This window comes from Cyprinodon tularosa, unplaced genomic scaffold (assembly GCF_016077235.1).
Source record: "Cyprinodon tularosa strain WSP-4 unplaced genomic scaffold, ASM1607723v1 ctg531, whole genome shotgun sequence".
In the NCBI taxonomy this organism is placed as follows: domain Eukaryota; kingdom Metazoa; phylum Chordata; class Actinopteri; order Cyprinodontiformes; family Cyprinodontidae; genus Cyprinodon; species Cyprinodon tularosa.
The window spans coordinates 1252194-1268740 of record NW_024039265.1 but is presented as its reverse complement, the minus strand read 5'-3'; the positions used below and the strand labels follow the sequence as shown (position 1 = coordinate 1268740).

General features: G+C 40.2%; 1 protein-coding gene across 1 annotated transcript in view; it reads left to right on the top strand.

Moving 5' to 3' along the window:
• The first annotated feature begins 345 nt into the window (after positions 1-345).
• The window catches only part of LOC119796025 (germ cell-specific gene 1-like protein), a 34918-nt gene continuing 18716 nt past the window's right edge, over positions 346-16547 (top strand). Inside the window, exons 1-3 of the mRNA XM_038304325.1 lie at positions 346-903; positions 3116-3163; positions 14825-14977. Of these exons, the coding sequence (XP_038160253.1) occupies positions 603-903; positions 3116-3163; positions 14825-14977 (502 nt within the window). The 5' untranslated portion in view covers positions 346-602. The remainder of the gene's footprint in view (positions 904-3115; positions 3164-14824; positions 14978-16547) is intronic.

Below are 16547 nucleotides of genomic sequence, written 5' to 3'. Positions count from 1 at the left end.
GAAGCCACCCTTAAATAGGTCTAACGACGCTTATGGATAATAACATGTTGGAAAAGTGGTCCCCATGTCTTCCAGCAGCTTAAACATATAGCAGCATATATATAGAAAATAGCTCAGGATAACCTTACTATTTTGGATGAGGTATGAGAAAGGTAGAGCCAAGGAGAAACGCTTTTACCTTGGTTTTGCACCCCAACTTAATTACCCCCTGGATGTCTGCCCAAATGTGCCAGACCAGAATTCACACATGGGTGGGTATCTTTATTCTCAGTCAGCATCGTCGTGGTTCACAGGAGACCCGCTCCTCATTTTCTCAATGGCATGAAGCTCAGATAAGGTTGAAGCTCAGATAAGGTTGGGTGTGTGTGGAGGTGGGAGTGGGTGTGTGGGATACATATGAGAGAAACTGCGTTGGAAGAGCAGCAGATGTGATGGTCGATCCGATGGAAGCAGACATTAATTAGCGGAGGGGACGTTAACGGGAATAACGGGATTATGAGGATTTGAGAGGAAGTCGCCTGAATCCGGTGTCACACACAGTGGGAGGTGGGTGAGGATTAAGTTCCAGGAGCCCTCACTCCTCTAACTGCGCTCCGACTGTCATGGGGATCGACCGGCGGCGCAGAGCCTCCCTGGCTCTCACCTTGAACTTCCTGGCCCTGTTGCTCGCCGTGTCGGCTCTCACCACCAGCTACTGGTGCGAGGGGACGCGGAAGGTGGTGAAGCCGTTCTGCACCGGTCCGGTCACCACCAAGCAGGCGTTTTGCATCATGTTCAACAGCTCCAACATCAACGACACGCGTCTGGTGCAATACATCTGGGAGACCGGGGAGGACAAGTATGTGATGAGGAGGTTTCACACCGGCATCTGGTTCTCCTGCGAGCAGAACATCAACATGACAGGTGAGCCCGTCTGGATGCGGCTGGATCAGCTGGGGATGGCGCGCGGGCTGTGCGCGCAGAGCGCTGCGTCACAGATCCTGGAACACAGCGGCAAACTTAAAGAAAACCATGTTGATCTTAAGTGGAACCAAAATCATTTTGATTTTAGAAAAGTTGAAAGTGTTAGAAGTGTATAAAAACTGATAACCGGACTAATACTAGTCACTACATATCCTTCTAGGTTTCGTTAAATGTGATCAAATTGAGTATTTTCTTTGTTCAATACAAACCTCTCCTTTATGTTCTGATGTGTCGATCTTATAAACTGCAGCGTGCTGGTAAATCAGAGGAGAAAACCCGCTCCTGACGCTCAAGACTGATGTTAACATGTTGGAAATGTTTTGGCTGACCTACAGTCTGAGATCCCAGGCAAAATAGAACTTCGACCAAAATCAATTAAATTACAAGCAATCATCCCGTAATTATACAAAATAGAGCAATATTTTAAAGAAGATATAATAAAGTAGTAATAAAGAGTCTATAACGAAGCAAAAATTTACAATTTGATGGAAAACAATCACACACACACAAAAAAAGAGAAAACAGAATCTATTAGAAAAAAAAATTAGAGGTAGTGGTGGTCTAGTGGTTCAGGGCATTGCACTTGGAATCCAGAAATTCTGAGTTGAAGCCCCCCTCCCACGGACTGACACTCTGGGTCCCTGAGCAAGACCCTTAACCCCTCACTGCTTCCAGGGCGCCACGCAATGGCAGCCCACTGCACCCCAAACGGATGGATTAAATGCAGAGAGTTAATTTCATTGCTGTGTACTTATGGCAGTGTAATTACAATATAAAGCTGGGGGGGGGGGGGGGGGGGGGGGTGAATAATTGGATTTTGAAAGTTGAACAATTTATTTATTTAGTGTTTTTTCACAATTCTGTTGAAAAATACATAGGAGATTTCTGAGGAGTAAAGAGCTACATGAGAGATAGTGTCAGAGTTTGGTTGAGGTTTGAGGACCCAAATGTTGAGACAGGGAGCCAGAGGTGAGTTTTTTGTAGATTTAATGAGAGGTTCACAAACAACTGGAGCAGGAATCCAAAAATCCAACATGAAAAAAGTAAAACAAACCAGAACCTTGGAGACATCAGGGGGAAAACAATCACAAAGTAAGACAAGGTATGATGAAGTAAGACGAGGAACAGCACTGAGGAACTGCACAGGGAGAGTATTTATGGAAGACTGTACAAAGAGAGGACTAATGAGGTGATTGGGAGCAGGTTTGAAGACAGGAGTCTAGAAAGGAGCTAGGAAAAAGGAGACCAACAAAAGAAGGCAACAGAGTGCAACAAATAACCTTAGAACTGAACTGTAACCAGAAAACATAAAAAAATAAGAATTAAACCAAGAAAACTGGAAAGTATTGAGCAAAGTAAAACTGAATACTCAAAAGAAAACATATCAGAACCAAGACTGTGACAGATAGATTGAACAAAAGCGTGTTCTTAGAAGTCAGGAGCAATTTATATGAATATATACTGTTGGAATAAACACTGAATATTGAAAAAACGTCCAACATTTGGTGACATTGGTTTAACAACTATTTTTAAATGCAAGTTTATCATGTAAAGTGAATTTTAAACGCTTAAAACATGTTAATCATCTGGACTTGGAAAAGCAAACTTAAAATTAGATATTTTGATAATTAATTTATTTCTGATAAAATGGTCATTAAACAAATGAAACCCTTTGAAGACAATTCTTACAGAAAATGATCTATGAAGGGCAAAGTAGCCCTATTCTTTAAACACTACTAATTTTTGGCCTCTTAGTTTATTGTTTGAAAAACAGAACCGTTCAACAGAGATTTGTGAAACTTTGATTATGGATCTGTCTATCTGACATTACAGAAAGCCTTTCTCACTTTAGATACCAGGAAAGCATTTATTTTGTCTTGACAATGCTTCTACTACAGACTTCCACAAAGGGAAGGATTGAGACAGAAAGCAAATCTCTGGACAAATTGGATAATTCTGAGATTTCTTCTTTTTTTGTTTTCATATCAGAGGTGTATCCCTTATGACACAGTCCACCTGTTTCTCCCCATAGCAATCTAGCAGGATATGCCAGAATACCAATGACTTCCCCGTTTTATTTATAGCTATATTGTAGGAATGTCTAAGCTGCCTTTGCCTGTCAGTTAAATGTCTCATTTACATTGTTTTTCAGGTGAAAAATGCCGAAGTTTCATTTATGTGGCACCAGCAAATGAAAGAGGTAAGTATATATCTTCCTGATATGTTTGATGTAACACCAATTGTTCAACACATTTTGAATTATGTGTAAAAATCAGACTAAGTCACTGTGTGTACATGACATATGATCAGCCAGCTTTGCAAGTGTGAAGGCTGATATTAGGACTTATGATTCTTCTTTAAATGACTGAAATGTTTTGTTGATCAGCTCCCACTGATTCTTCATTGTTTTGTGTTGACTGCTCCTACAGATTAGTAGCCCACGTTTTTATCCAAACCAGTTCTGGCAGTATGTTTAGAGTCATTCTTCTGTAAGGTAAAAACTTGACCCAGACTCAGGTCTGTCAAGGTTGTGTGGAGTTTTTTTGAGGACCCAAATGCATAGATGAGTAGGCAGAGACATACAATACTGAAAAAAAAATCAAGGACACGGGGAGCAGAGACGACAAAGCAACAAAACTACAACAAGGAACCAGTAAGTGACTGAACATGAGGTGTAAAAATGGGAGACTGAACAAAGACCAGACTATCAGCAGATTGGGAGCAGGTTTGGACAGAGGAGACTAGAAGGGAGCTAGGGGAAAAAAGAGACTGACACAAGAAGGCAGCAGAGGGCAAACAACACCTAAGAACTCAAATACTATCAAAATTCACTGACACAAAATGGAAATGAAACCAAAAAGTTGAAAACACAGAAAGCTATGAATAAAAGTGGAACTGAAACTGTTTTTTTATATTTTAAGGCTTGTCTTTCTTTCAACTCTATCCATTATCCCCATAAATATGACCCATTTTTCTATTGCTTGAGATATAAAGTATTCCTTCAGTCTGATGTTGCTGCTCTCTGGTAGTGGTATGGACGGCATGTTCATGGTGATCTGAGGTATTATAGTTTAAGTCTGCTGTGACCTAAGCATTACCTTCCATATGTGCACTACATGACCAGTGCCAAATTGCTAATAGGATATCATGAATTTCTTCCATGATTTTGTTGTCTCATCATTCTTCTACAAGGGTTTGATTCCCTGACCTGCCAAATGTGTCCCTTAGCCATTAAATGTTTGGGCTTTAAGGTTTTTTTTTGTTTTTTCTTTAGCAAACCTCTGTGATACTAAACACACTGTGCAATGGAATTAGTTCAGAGGTGTTCGACTAAAAAAAGGGGGTGAAACTTTTGTATACCACACGATTTATATGTATCCCAGATGATATTTTCCCTTCACCTCACAATGATGCACTGGTTTCTGTTGGTGTGTCACATTAAGTCGAACAATATAACTTGAAGTGTCAGGCATGATACTAGAACTGTAACCTTTAGAACGCTAAATGTTCACTTCCAAGTTATCCTTTTTTCCCACAGGACATTACAAAGACGCATTTACACACTGTGGCCTCAAACTATTATGAAAAGAATAAGCTCTTCATAAAGCAGGGAATCTGAAATCTAAAGGTGTAGCTGGATGTTATGGCACCTGCTCGATGTTGTTTCAGATAAAAGGTCATGCAACTCAGTGCAGTTAGACTGCTTTGACACAAGGATTGTAAAGATCATTTAGAAGAATCTTGTTGCTATAGCAATGATCAGAGATCTTGATGTAGCTAAGAAGGAACGAAGGATTCATCAATAAGAGGTTGGGATAGATTGATTTGTAGGAAACCTTTAATGACAATTAATGGTTTGTTAAAACAAGCTAATGTTTAATTTTAAGGTTTTATTGAGATTTATTTGAAAAAAAAATTGTCCCATATTAGCATTTTGGATTCATATAGAAAAAGGTTTCAACCTCTGTCTATCTCTTCATATATTCTCCATACTCTCACCGTCCTAAGGAACCTTGATGTAAGATTTCATGAGCAGATGTTTTTAAAGTTTTTTGGTTCCAGATGGGTGTTTTAACTGTGTTAAGTCATGGTTTTCAAATTTTGGCTTGGGATTTATTTCAGTAAACCAAATAAATCCCTGAATTGATTTTATAACAAACCCCATAGAAAATCTGACTGCAAAAATTGCATTCTCATTTCTCATGAGAGATAATATAGGGAGTTCTTTCAATGACGGAAAGCGGGTTGTTCATGGCATAGGAGTTAGCAGACAGAAACACTAACCAAGCTTCAGCCCTTCTTACCCTGACCATATCCTGAGACTGATAGGCTATATAATATTATAAGTATTGTGATGGGATTGATTGTTTGTGTGGGTTTTATGATCATTTAGGTATTAATTTGTACAGTATGTTAGCAATGTAAACAGTCATTTAAAGAGTAAATCATGTTAACTAAAAAGAAAATGATATAAGCAAACACATAATACCAAACAATGTTCTTTTTTCTTTGAAATTTTTTGTTTTTTAAAAAGTGTTTTTGCTGCTTGCGTTGTAGCTCTCACTCTTCAGTTGCTTAAAGGTATTAAAGAGGATTTTTCTCAGAAATTAAGTGTCCAGATTAATCTAAAATGAATTATTAGTTGACAATATAGACAATCCATTTTGCCTACTGTCGAAAGTGGATTGGCTAATCGTTTGTAAATCAAACACTTTCTATATATGCCGCCATGATGTTATTTATGGAAGCTCCAAGCGTAATGCATACTCTGTTTGGCTAGCGGTCTGCCATTACACTGAAGCATAGGAAGTACTCCCACGGTTGTTTGTTCCTTTTTTGAGCTATTTGTTCACTCTTTTGTGTAAACTGGAGCAAAGAAAGCCTTTTTTCGAAGCTAGGGTAATTAGCAAGACGGTCAGTATTAGCTATAAGGATCAAACTTTTCTGGTGGTAAAAACTGACTTTATGTAAATGGTAAATGGCATGTACTTATATAGCGCCTTTATTCAAGTTAGGAGACTTGACCAAAGGGCTTTACACTACATTCATTCAGCCATTCACACACACACTCACACACTGATGTGTGTCTCATCATGGAATGTTTTTATTACAAATATGCTGGATTACGTTTTATCCGTGGACCCTTACAGACAAATGGAATATACAGTAAACAATCAAAGATTGGACACCAAGTCTTAGCTTTATATTAGAAATTCTCATTTAACATGCTGTAAGATCGTTATTAATTGTGCTGTGGTTCTCATGTTGTCCGTATAATGAACTTGGCAGTTGAAGTGTGGAGAATCTGTAACGTACAGGAAATTGGACCCAGGAAACAACTCAGACAGGTCAGTGGAATGCAACGGATTTTATTAATGACTGTGTGGCACAGGGAGTGTGCAGTAGGGGTGTAAATCACATCCATCATGGCGATTCGATTCAGTATTGATTTCCTGACCCAACGATTCGATTATTTTCGATACTCAAGAATACACCACGATTCGATTTGATTAATCGATTAATCGGTTATTTTTTTTTTTTTTATTATTATTTTTTTTTTTACACCTTACAGGCTAAACAAAGTTTCAAGTTTGAAATAAATCAATGAAAGCTGTAATATCATTATGCATTTTCTTTAGAAACAACAGGAAATAACAGAAGTAGAAAAGTTGCATCAAAAAATACTGCAAAAATACTGCAAAAATACTGCACAATATCAGTGTAATGAGTTCAATGCAATACCTTGGCTCTAGAGAAACTGTCCAACATATTTTTTTAGAATGTAATAAATATACTCAGGAAAGAGAGATGTTGCTTAGAGAGTTAGACAGGAATAAAAATAAACTACATATAAGGGAATTGTTTCAAAGGTCATCTGGGGATGTAGTTTTTGGGAGTATTTTTAATTTTCTAAGAAGAACGGGTATTTTAGGGAGAATATAATAGTTTGTCTGGTCCATACTCCATTCTGGAAGGTGGCGGTAATGCACCTATAAGTTGTTTGCCAACCGCCATTAAAAAAAAGAAGAAGAAGAAGGCTTCAGAGTGTCGACGTCACCGCCCCCTTGAGAGACGCTCCGCTGCACCTCTCCCAGATTGTAGCTGACCGCAAAGAGTGCAGCAGACAGGAGGCCGGCTTGTTTTGTTTTTATGACCGAAATTGGGGAAAACAACTCGTGAAGTTTGACCCGCTAGAAGAGCGAGGTGCGCGAGAACGCTGGGACCCTTTTTCCAGCTGAATCTCCGCTCTTTTTTCCCTCCGTCATCGGACTAAACTCGCCCCCACTTCCTCGCCGCCTCGGCCGTATCTAGACCCACAGCGTGTAGCTCAGACCACGCTTCAATATTGAGCATAATTTAAAAATGTCTGTGTGAAGCTTGCTGCAACACACTGCTGTAAGAGTATAACCAGGAAGCGCGGTAGGAGGGCAAAATAGGTTTAGTGCCACCGCAGCACGGGAGGAGAATTACGCCCAGGAGCAAATGGATAAAAATAGACCGGAGGGAAAAAAAACATGAATCGAATATCTTGCGGACGTGTCGATGCATCGGATCGTCGGCTTTCGGATCGATGCATCGATACAAAACGATTATTATTTACACCCCTAGTGTGCAGGCAGCTCTCAGTCAGGAAATCCCCTGTGGCGGAGACAACAGGTTAGTGATCAGCAAGAGGAAAACCAGAGAAGGGGTGAGGCTGGATCACAAACCTGTTACTGGGTCTCAGAGTGGGCGGTTGGCTCCGTGTTGGGTCCGGGGCAGGAGTCCGTAAGAGGAAGGGGCTTGTGGAAGCAGTGGCCATTGAGCGGCGGATGGTTTGCTGAGGACTGAGGCCGATGAGCTCCAGAGACAGTTTACTGATTCCAGTGATCGGGTCCAAGCAAAGGTACAGAGGGGCAATCCAGAAGAGAGGTCCAGGTCCGATCCAGGGTCCGTTAACTGGCAGGTTCAGAGAAGCAGAAGGGGTTAGGCAGACTCGGTTACTCACTGACTGAGTGGGCCTGCCAGTGGGGCTCACTGGCAGGCAATCCAAGGCAGAACTGATGCAGGGGTCCAGAGGCAAACCTGGTTTGGATTCAGGGCAGGCAGACATGATCAGATAAGGGATCAGGCAGGCTCTGTGAAAAAAGGCAGAAAACAGGTCAGGCAACAAGTAGGCAGGCAAAAGATTGAAATGCTGAAAGGTACCGTATTTTCACGACTATAAGGCGCACTTAAACGTCTTTTTTTTCCCTCAAAATGTGCGGTGCGCCCTATGGTGCGGTGCGCCTTATGTGTGTTGTAACTGCGACTTTTGAGACCACCTCATTGAGGAGATGATGAAAGAGTGGCTGAATGTAAGGAGACCAGGTGTTTTTTTTCCACCCCTCACCATCGCTGTTAATATGTAACTCCATGCGTGCCCATCTCACAGCTGATGTGAAAAACATGGGGAAACAAATTAACGCTGCTCGACATCGGTGTGAACCGGACGCAGCAGGTGCAGCAGAAGCAGCGAGTTTACATGCAAAGTCAATGGTTGACGCGCATATAGGTGCAGCAAAAGGTCCCGCAGCGCATTTTGGTGCAGCACGTCGGGAGCGTTTAAGCATCTGAAGCACCGCCAACGCTGCTCGAGATGGAAAAATTGAAGTTTTGCTGCTGGACGCGCCGCATCAACCAATCAGAGAAGCTGATCTGGGAGCTGCCAGCGAGACAGACAGCGCTCTGATGACATATGATATTAACGCAAATGGAAAAGGCTGGATGGATGCGTGGCTGAGGCAGGTGTATGTGAGAAGACTAGGTGGTTTTTTCCACGCATCACCATCGCTGCGTGCCCATCTCACAGCCGATGTGAAAAAAAGGTGAATCAGATGAACGCTGTGCTCGCCGTTATCCCGGGGGTCTGACAAAGGAACTTCAACCGCTCGACATCGGTGTGAAGCAGCCGTTCGAAGTAAGGCTGCGAGCGGCGTGGGAGCGATGGATGACCGACGGAGACCACAGTTTCAGGATAAGAAGGCAGCGCCGGGCAGATTACGCCACAGTTTGCGGATGGATTGTAGATGCTTGGACTAAAGTGTCTGTTGGCTCTGTTGTTCAAGCTTTCGCAAAAGCCGGCATTATTTCTGAGGAGCTGCGCTGCACGGAAAGTGACTCTGACAGCGAAGAAGGGGAAACTGGCATGTCTGATTTAGCGCAGCTGTTTTATTCAGAAACAGAGGATGATGACTTTGATGGGTTTGATTAATACTTTGTAATAAATACATGAATAAAGCACAATCATACTCAGTTTTGCTCCCGCTGTATTTTTCTCCCTGAAAACTTAATTCAACAGCAGCCCCGGCGCGTCTCCTCCTCTTCATCGCGGTGGCTGGCAGGTGTTTTTTCATCTAAATAATCTAAATCTTGCAGCTATATTTGCTGTGATCAGTGGGAATAAAGTAGTTTTAATATGTTTTTAAGTGAGAAAGTCCACCTGAAAACTTAATAATTGCAGTCAGTTCATCCAGATTATCTATTTCTGTCGGAGGCGCTCAGACCCCCACATACCAGCGGTGCGCTGACAGCAGAAATCTCTTCATCAGCAGCCTGTAGGCTGGGCAGCCTGGGGTTCACCGCGGCTGCTGGCAGGTGTTTTTCATCTAAATAATTTTAGCTGCAGGCACCAGGATACCGGCAATAAAAGCGAACATATTCCGTCAGCAGGTTTCAGGATTTTAAGTTAATTTAGGAGTGACCACAGCGCTGTGTCATCTGCGATGTCTCTGTCTCACGGCCAGCTGCCAGGTTTGATTAATACTTTGTAATAAATACATGAATAAAGCACAGTCATACTCAGTTTTGCCCCCGCTGTATTTTTAAATACGCAGTAGAGGTATTTAAAGGTAGTAGAGGACATGTACCTGTATATAAAAAACGCGCCCTATAGTCCGGTGCGCCTTATGTGTGTGTTAAATACAGAAATGGGACACATAACTGAGAGTGCGCCTTTTAGTCCGGTGCGCCTTATGGTCGTGAAAATACGGTACTCAACTGTTGGTTTGAGACGATCTGGCACTGGGAACAGATCCAAATGAGGTATATATAGAGGTGTAACCAGTTAGTGATAATAGCAGGCAGGGTGGAGTGAGCAGGTGTGTCGAGTTGAGGATTAAGCCAGCACCAGTGCCGAGATCGTCACAGAATCTAGCTTTCTAAGGATGTATAACATGTGTATATTGGTAAAAGTTTAACTGGTGTTATTTTCAAGCATACTGCTGTAAATGCACAAAACGGAGCACCGGTATTATGGCAAGCAAGTATTTCTTGGCATTTATCTGTCCACTAAACTCTCAATAATAGGGCATCCATTCTTAAGAAATATGAAAACATTAAGAATATTTCGATCCGTTTTCTCATTAGTGTGCAAGAGTTATTTTTAGCGGGCAGGTATTTCTCAGCATAACACCAGCGGAGGCATTTCCAGCGTAGAGAACTATCGTGAAGGAATTGTATGTATGCATATAATTCAAAAATACACAAACAACTGTTGGACATATCTTCCACTACAGAATCCTCTTTCATGCTTTTAAGGGAATTTAGTGCAGATAATATTTAATATTTAGTATATATTGAAATGGTTATTAATGACACTGTTCAGACAAACTGTCCACCTTTTTGTGCTGGTGCCATTTTTTAGATTATACAGTAGACATGTATTATTAAGTAGTTCATTGCAATAAAGAAGTTGTGTGCCTAGGGCACTTTATTATAATTTATTCTTTGTTTGCATATTACCTTATATGTCTGCTTCTGTCTCCTTGAACTCCAGTCGGCCTCTGCAGATGGCTGCTCACACTGAGTCTGGTTCTGCTAGAGGATTCTTCCTGTTAAAAGGGAGTTGTTCCTCTCCACTGTCGCTACAAGCATGCTTAGTGTGAGGGATTGCTTTCGAGTCAATGAGTCGATGCGATCAACTGGTTTTCCTTTGATAGAAAACTTTGAACCAATTTGACTGTTTGATCTGGTGAACTGTAAAGTGTCTTGAGTTGACATGTGTTGTGATTATATATTAATAAACTGAATTAAATTGCACATCGTTTACAAAGGATTTTAAGGTGTACTTGGACAATTTGCTTTCTAAAAGAAGCAGCTGGAAAAAAACACTCTACTAGGAGCACCACCTCAATATCACTTGGGAGGAATGGTCAGTGGGCATCCCTTACTTTTATTCATGAAAGGTGGTAACCCTACTCATTGTTGTTTTTGAAATTTTAACTCATACCTTCACTACACCCTTAGCATATAGATTTTGAAACACATCTATTTTTCTGTAGTCTGGACATCAGCTTATATTGCCACCAATGGGCCACTTCATGTTGGATTTACAAGATGGGCAAAAGTAAAAGCAGAGCAGTCTCTCTTTTCTAGCTTTAGGTTATGTAGGCTTACTTGCAGCTTGAAGCAACTCATCCAATATTCAAATGATAAAAAAACATTACTTCTATAAGATTAGAGCCTTCACAAGAATGAGCAAGTTGTTTTTTGAATGTAAAGATCATTTATCAAAGTAAAAACGATTGGGTCCAGTTGATAGCGGTTTCGTCAATGTCCAGGTTTAAATGTGTTTGTGTGCACGATTCTTTGTAAAAAATTATCCCAGTGATGTAAGCACATATTTTTCAAACACAACATGTAACACCTTTGGGAGTATAATCCTGCCTACGCCTATTATAAAAGATTTGATTGAAAAACACAATTATAATCAGTTTTGAAGTGTTTTGCATCTATCATGAACAAGCCACAGACTAATTAGTTTGTGTTTTAAATATACAAGGAACAAATATGCTTTGAAATCTCTCACAAAGATGTTCTGATGAACTAAGGTGTTTCTGTGAAACAATGTGAGAAGAAGTTCATTATGGCACCACTATCCTTTTCATGTTATTATTCTTGAGCTTTGAGTGATTCAGAAATGGCTCAAACTTAATCTGTTCTAGAGAAGCATAATAAACCATGGTTGTTGAACCAGGAATTGAACCAAATTCATGATGTTCACTACTGAACTGAACCACCAAAAAAACTACACCTGCTTCCTGATGCTGGCCCCACTCTCCAAACAACAAATATCAGTGTAAGATTGATAGAAGAGGAAGAAAATTAGAAAACTGATAGAAAGAAGATTAAATGGAAAGGAAGAATCTATTTAGAGTAAAGCAGAGAGCAGGTAGAAGTCAGTTACAAATAGAAAATGGAGAGGAAAGGAGACAGAGAAGACTGAATGACCAGATGGCAGTAATAAACATTATCAATTGATTCATTTTATCAATCTTAGGAAATATGACAGGGTCATTCCTGGATTTTACACTTGATTTTTGTTGTTTAAATATTAATAAATCTGTAAAAATGGATGAAAGCATCACTGTCCCCCTTTCCTATTTTAATTCTGATTATGTCTTTCTTTGTATTTACGAGCTTGAAATGTCCCCAGATTCTATTTAAAAAATCTGGTCATCTTAGCTTTCAGTGTCACAGCCATATTTTTGTGATTGCTTCTAACTGTTTTAGCTAGCTTTTAGCCATAACTGTTAGTTTTTAATAAAGTTGTAGGGAAATCATATTTAAATCTCAAATCTCACTGGCTAAAACATGTATATAAATTTACTCTTTATCAGACTTTTCATATTGTCCCAAAATTTCTATTTAAAAAAAATCCTGTCTTAAAATATGTGCTGTTTTTTTTCATTATCTTATACAGGCCAGTTAGTTATACGTCAGCCTGTACACCTAAATTCGGCCAATCATATATCAGCGGTCATCTGTCAATCAAATTTTTTTTGGTCATAGCATCTTAATTCATATGTCGCAGCTAATTTACGCAACGGTTGAAATAAGAATGCTTAACTTTAGCATTGAGTTCCGTCCCAGTGTTCACGGGGATGGACGTCTGTGTCTTGGCAGGCGTATAGCTAACTGAACTGGCAGCGCTGTGAGGCAAGGGCTCAAACATGTATGGCTGTCTTCTGCCGCCCTGGTGTCCTCTTCCACAACAACTTCGTTCCCACGTTCCTCCTCTAAGTAAAAAATATATGACGGAGGAGGCTCATCCACGACCTCCAACACAAGCCTCTCCTCCTCTTGCATGTTTCCGCTGTCCATAGCATTCCTTGACAGTGTCGTTTCTAAGGCTACATTCACACTGCAGGCCTTGTTGCTCAATTCCGATTTTTTTGTGAAATCCGATCTTTTTTGCGTTGCCATTCACATTTTCAAATATATGCGACTTATATTTGATCTCCTGTGTGAACTGCAGTCATACAACGCAATTGAAGCAACGCATTTAAAAAGATCAGATTTGTATCGGATTCAGAACCCCATAGCCAAGCGGCCTGGGTTGCACTGGAAAAAATCGGATCTGTGATGTTCAGACAGCCATGAAAACATCAGATACAGGTCGCATATGGGACAAATTATCGGATTTGGGTCACTTCAGGCTGTAGTGTGAACGTAGCCTTAGTCACAAATTTAGTGCTACTTGGTCCCAATGTAATTTCCCATTAGGAACCTACTAGCACTAAGTTGCTAACTGGTTAGCAAGATGGTTCCGACAAACCGGCCGCAATCAAATGTGCTTGCAAACCTTCCACCACAACATCCCGCCCTCTTGATAAACGACCAATCAAATTCACTTTTTTCACACATGTAAAGTCGTGCACCACACGGGGGAATTCGCCAGTGCAACGGTTGGAACAGCCGCTTCCCTACGACTTTAACTGTTACCGTAGTCCTGCCTTTGAAAATTTGTTTTACCAGACTGATATGTCATGTATACTGAGTAATCCAGTCTAGCTTGCCAAGCTCAGTGATGTTAATACTGGAAGGGTGTTAACATTAGCCTGTCTAGCTATCACCACTTTCAATGACTATCTGTACCAGAACATTTGACCATGTTCAAACAGAAATTTATCTAGGTGACCATTAGATAATATAAATATATACCAAGAACAACTTATTTCTATCCCTAAATTATCAAAGCATACTAAACTTCATTGTCTAAAATATTAATAACAGGTTTGCTGAGACAATGTCGCCGCAGGCTACATCTACCTTCATTACTTCCCCTCACCAAAGAAATAATTAGAACAAATACCACCTGGAGTTTTCTGCAAAACATATTCACAAAATTACCAAACAACTTAAAAACATGTAACTAAGCAACTAAAAGATTACATCCCTCCAAAGAATACAAAAGCTGAGCTCTCTGGCATTTGAAACTACAGTGTGGATAACAGATTAATCAGTTGTAAAGCACTTGTATTGAGCCTAAGGCGTGATTCCATTTCAAAAGCATGGTGCATGATGTTTATGGTGTTTATAGTAACAAAATTCCTGTCCTGTAAGAACCACATTCAATCTTTTTTCATATGGCCCCTTTTAAAGTATTTATTTTAGAAAATAATTGAACTCATTTCACTGTTTAAATGTCTCTAAGGGATTTTATAATAACAGGCTATGGTTGTATTTCAAAAGCACTTTATTTTTATTTTTACCTGCTAATATCTCCTTATTTCTATCTAGACATGAGCTCAGGATGGGTTTTTTCTCCTTATATATGACTCTGTATGTCTTCCTTCTCTCCGTGAAGGTTAATGATATGGGTGAAGGAGGTCACTGATTCACCTTTTCCCTCTCATTGTTTCTCCCCATCCATCTTTGTATCCTCCCCTGTCCCCTACCTTCACCTTTGTTTAGGGATTTTTTTTCTAACTCCTGCTTTCTCGCTTATCACCCTTCCATCATCCACTTAACCCTGAGCAGCTAATCCCCACAGTATGGATGTGGGCTTGCTCTTTCTCTTTATTATTGTTTTTTTTATACTAACTTCCTGTCTCTGTAGGTGTTCTGTGGTTGTGCATCGTGGCAGAGTGCCTGTACATTCTGCTGCTGGCCACCGGAGGTATCCTCATGTCTTTAGAAGTGTGTCACATTGGGAATGTCATTGACGGACTGAAGCTCAATGCCTTTGCTGCCATATTCACTGTTCTCTCAGGTAAGATATTCTCATGTTTTAAACAAAGTTGAGATTAACCATCAAATATTGGATTTCTATCATTTTTTTTAAATCTTTTTTTGTTTTAGTAATTGGGTATTATGACATTTTCTGTAAGAAAACAAGTATGTTTTTATTTATTTTTTTTTACTTCCGAAAAAATATTAAAAGTCATCATCCGCAAATTGAAATTTTCATGTTAAAAACGTGTGCTGACATTTGGCTTCAGATACAACCTATTCCAGTGGCAACCAATTAAAAATCAGCAGGGTCCAAATAAAGAAAATCATCAACCAGTAAAGGTCCGGAGACATTTTTAATCATCAAACTGTTACTTTAAACAGAATTTAACACTTAAATAAAATGAAGTGTTTATGCATCCATGTTATACATTGACTTTTTAAATAAAGAGAAAATAGAAAAGAAAATTGAAAATGTTTCCATTTTAAAATCCAAAGTATTTTTTTTATGTAGAAAACAACAATCGTTCAGTTTGGTACAATTTCCTGATACACATATTTTATAAAACACCTGAACTGACCGTTTTGTTTTGTTGTTTTTTTTTCTTTTTTGTGGCTTAATGAGAGCAGTGGGCTTTATGCTGCCCTGCGAGGCGTTAAACCTGGGTTTGAATGGAGACAAAGCCATTCTCAAGCACATATAAAGGTGCTCATTTGTAAGCCTGGATCCATATTTGTTTTTTATTATGTTCATGGTGGAGAATCCTTCAGCTTTGAGCACCATTTCACTTTTCTGTCACCAGTTCACTGCAGTTCTTCCAGCAGTCCACACTTTCTGTGCTTTCTTTTTCTCATCATCATCTCCTTCTTTCCCATCGCCCGGCTTGCCACAGGTTTGCCTGCTGTGTCTAAAAGTAGCAGCAACCCAGACTGACAGCAGCTCATTGGCTAATTTGTATCACATGTAGCCTGGTGCCGGACACTCCGGAGGGCTTTACCATACAAACAGGAGAAGCGGAGCAAGTGAAGTTAGACACTGTCATTGGACAACATGTGGTAATTTTATAGATGTTCTAAATCAGGTTGGATCCGGACCGAGCTAGTGACCTCTGACTTATAGGAAAATCCGAAGTGTAAGAGTGGCATGGTTATTTCTTAAGATTGTATTGGTCCAATTAGATCAGGTATTCCCAAAATCAATCCCAAAGGGCCATTGTTCTGCATGTTTAAGATGTTTCCCTGCTTCAGTACAGCTGATTTCCATTGTTAGCAGAACTGCAATCATCAGAATGAGCTGTGCTGAGGCAGGCAAACCTCTAAAAGCTGCAGGACATCGGCCCTAGTGGACCGAGCTTGGGAATGCCTGAACTAACTAAAGCCCAGAGTATGCTCTCCTCAAAACACCGTTTTGGTCCTCCTTCAGTAGCGACACGTTACTTTCACTAGTTGTTAGTCAGTCTGGTAAGGCTCAGTACTATCCAGTCTAAAAAGTCTAGACTAATCACTGTGCATAAGCCATGATTGATGCCCATTGTGCGACAATGTTTTCCTATACCTGTAACAGTCAAGACTGCAGCTGCGACTGAGCAATGTTTTAATTGTGCCCTTCA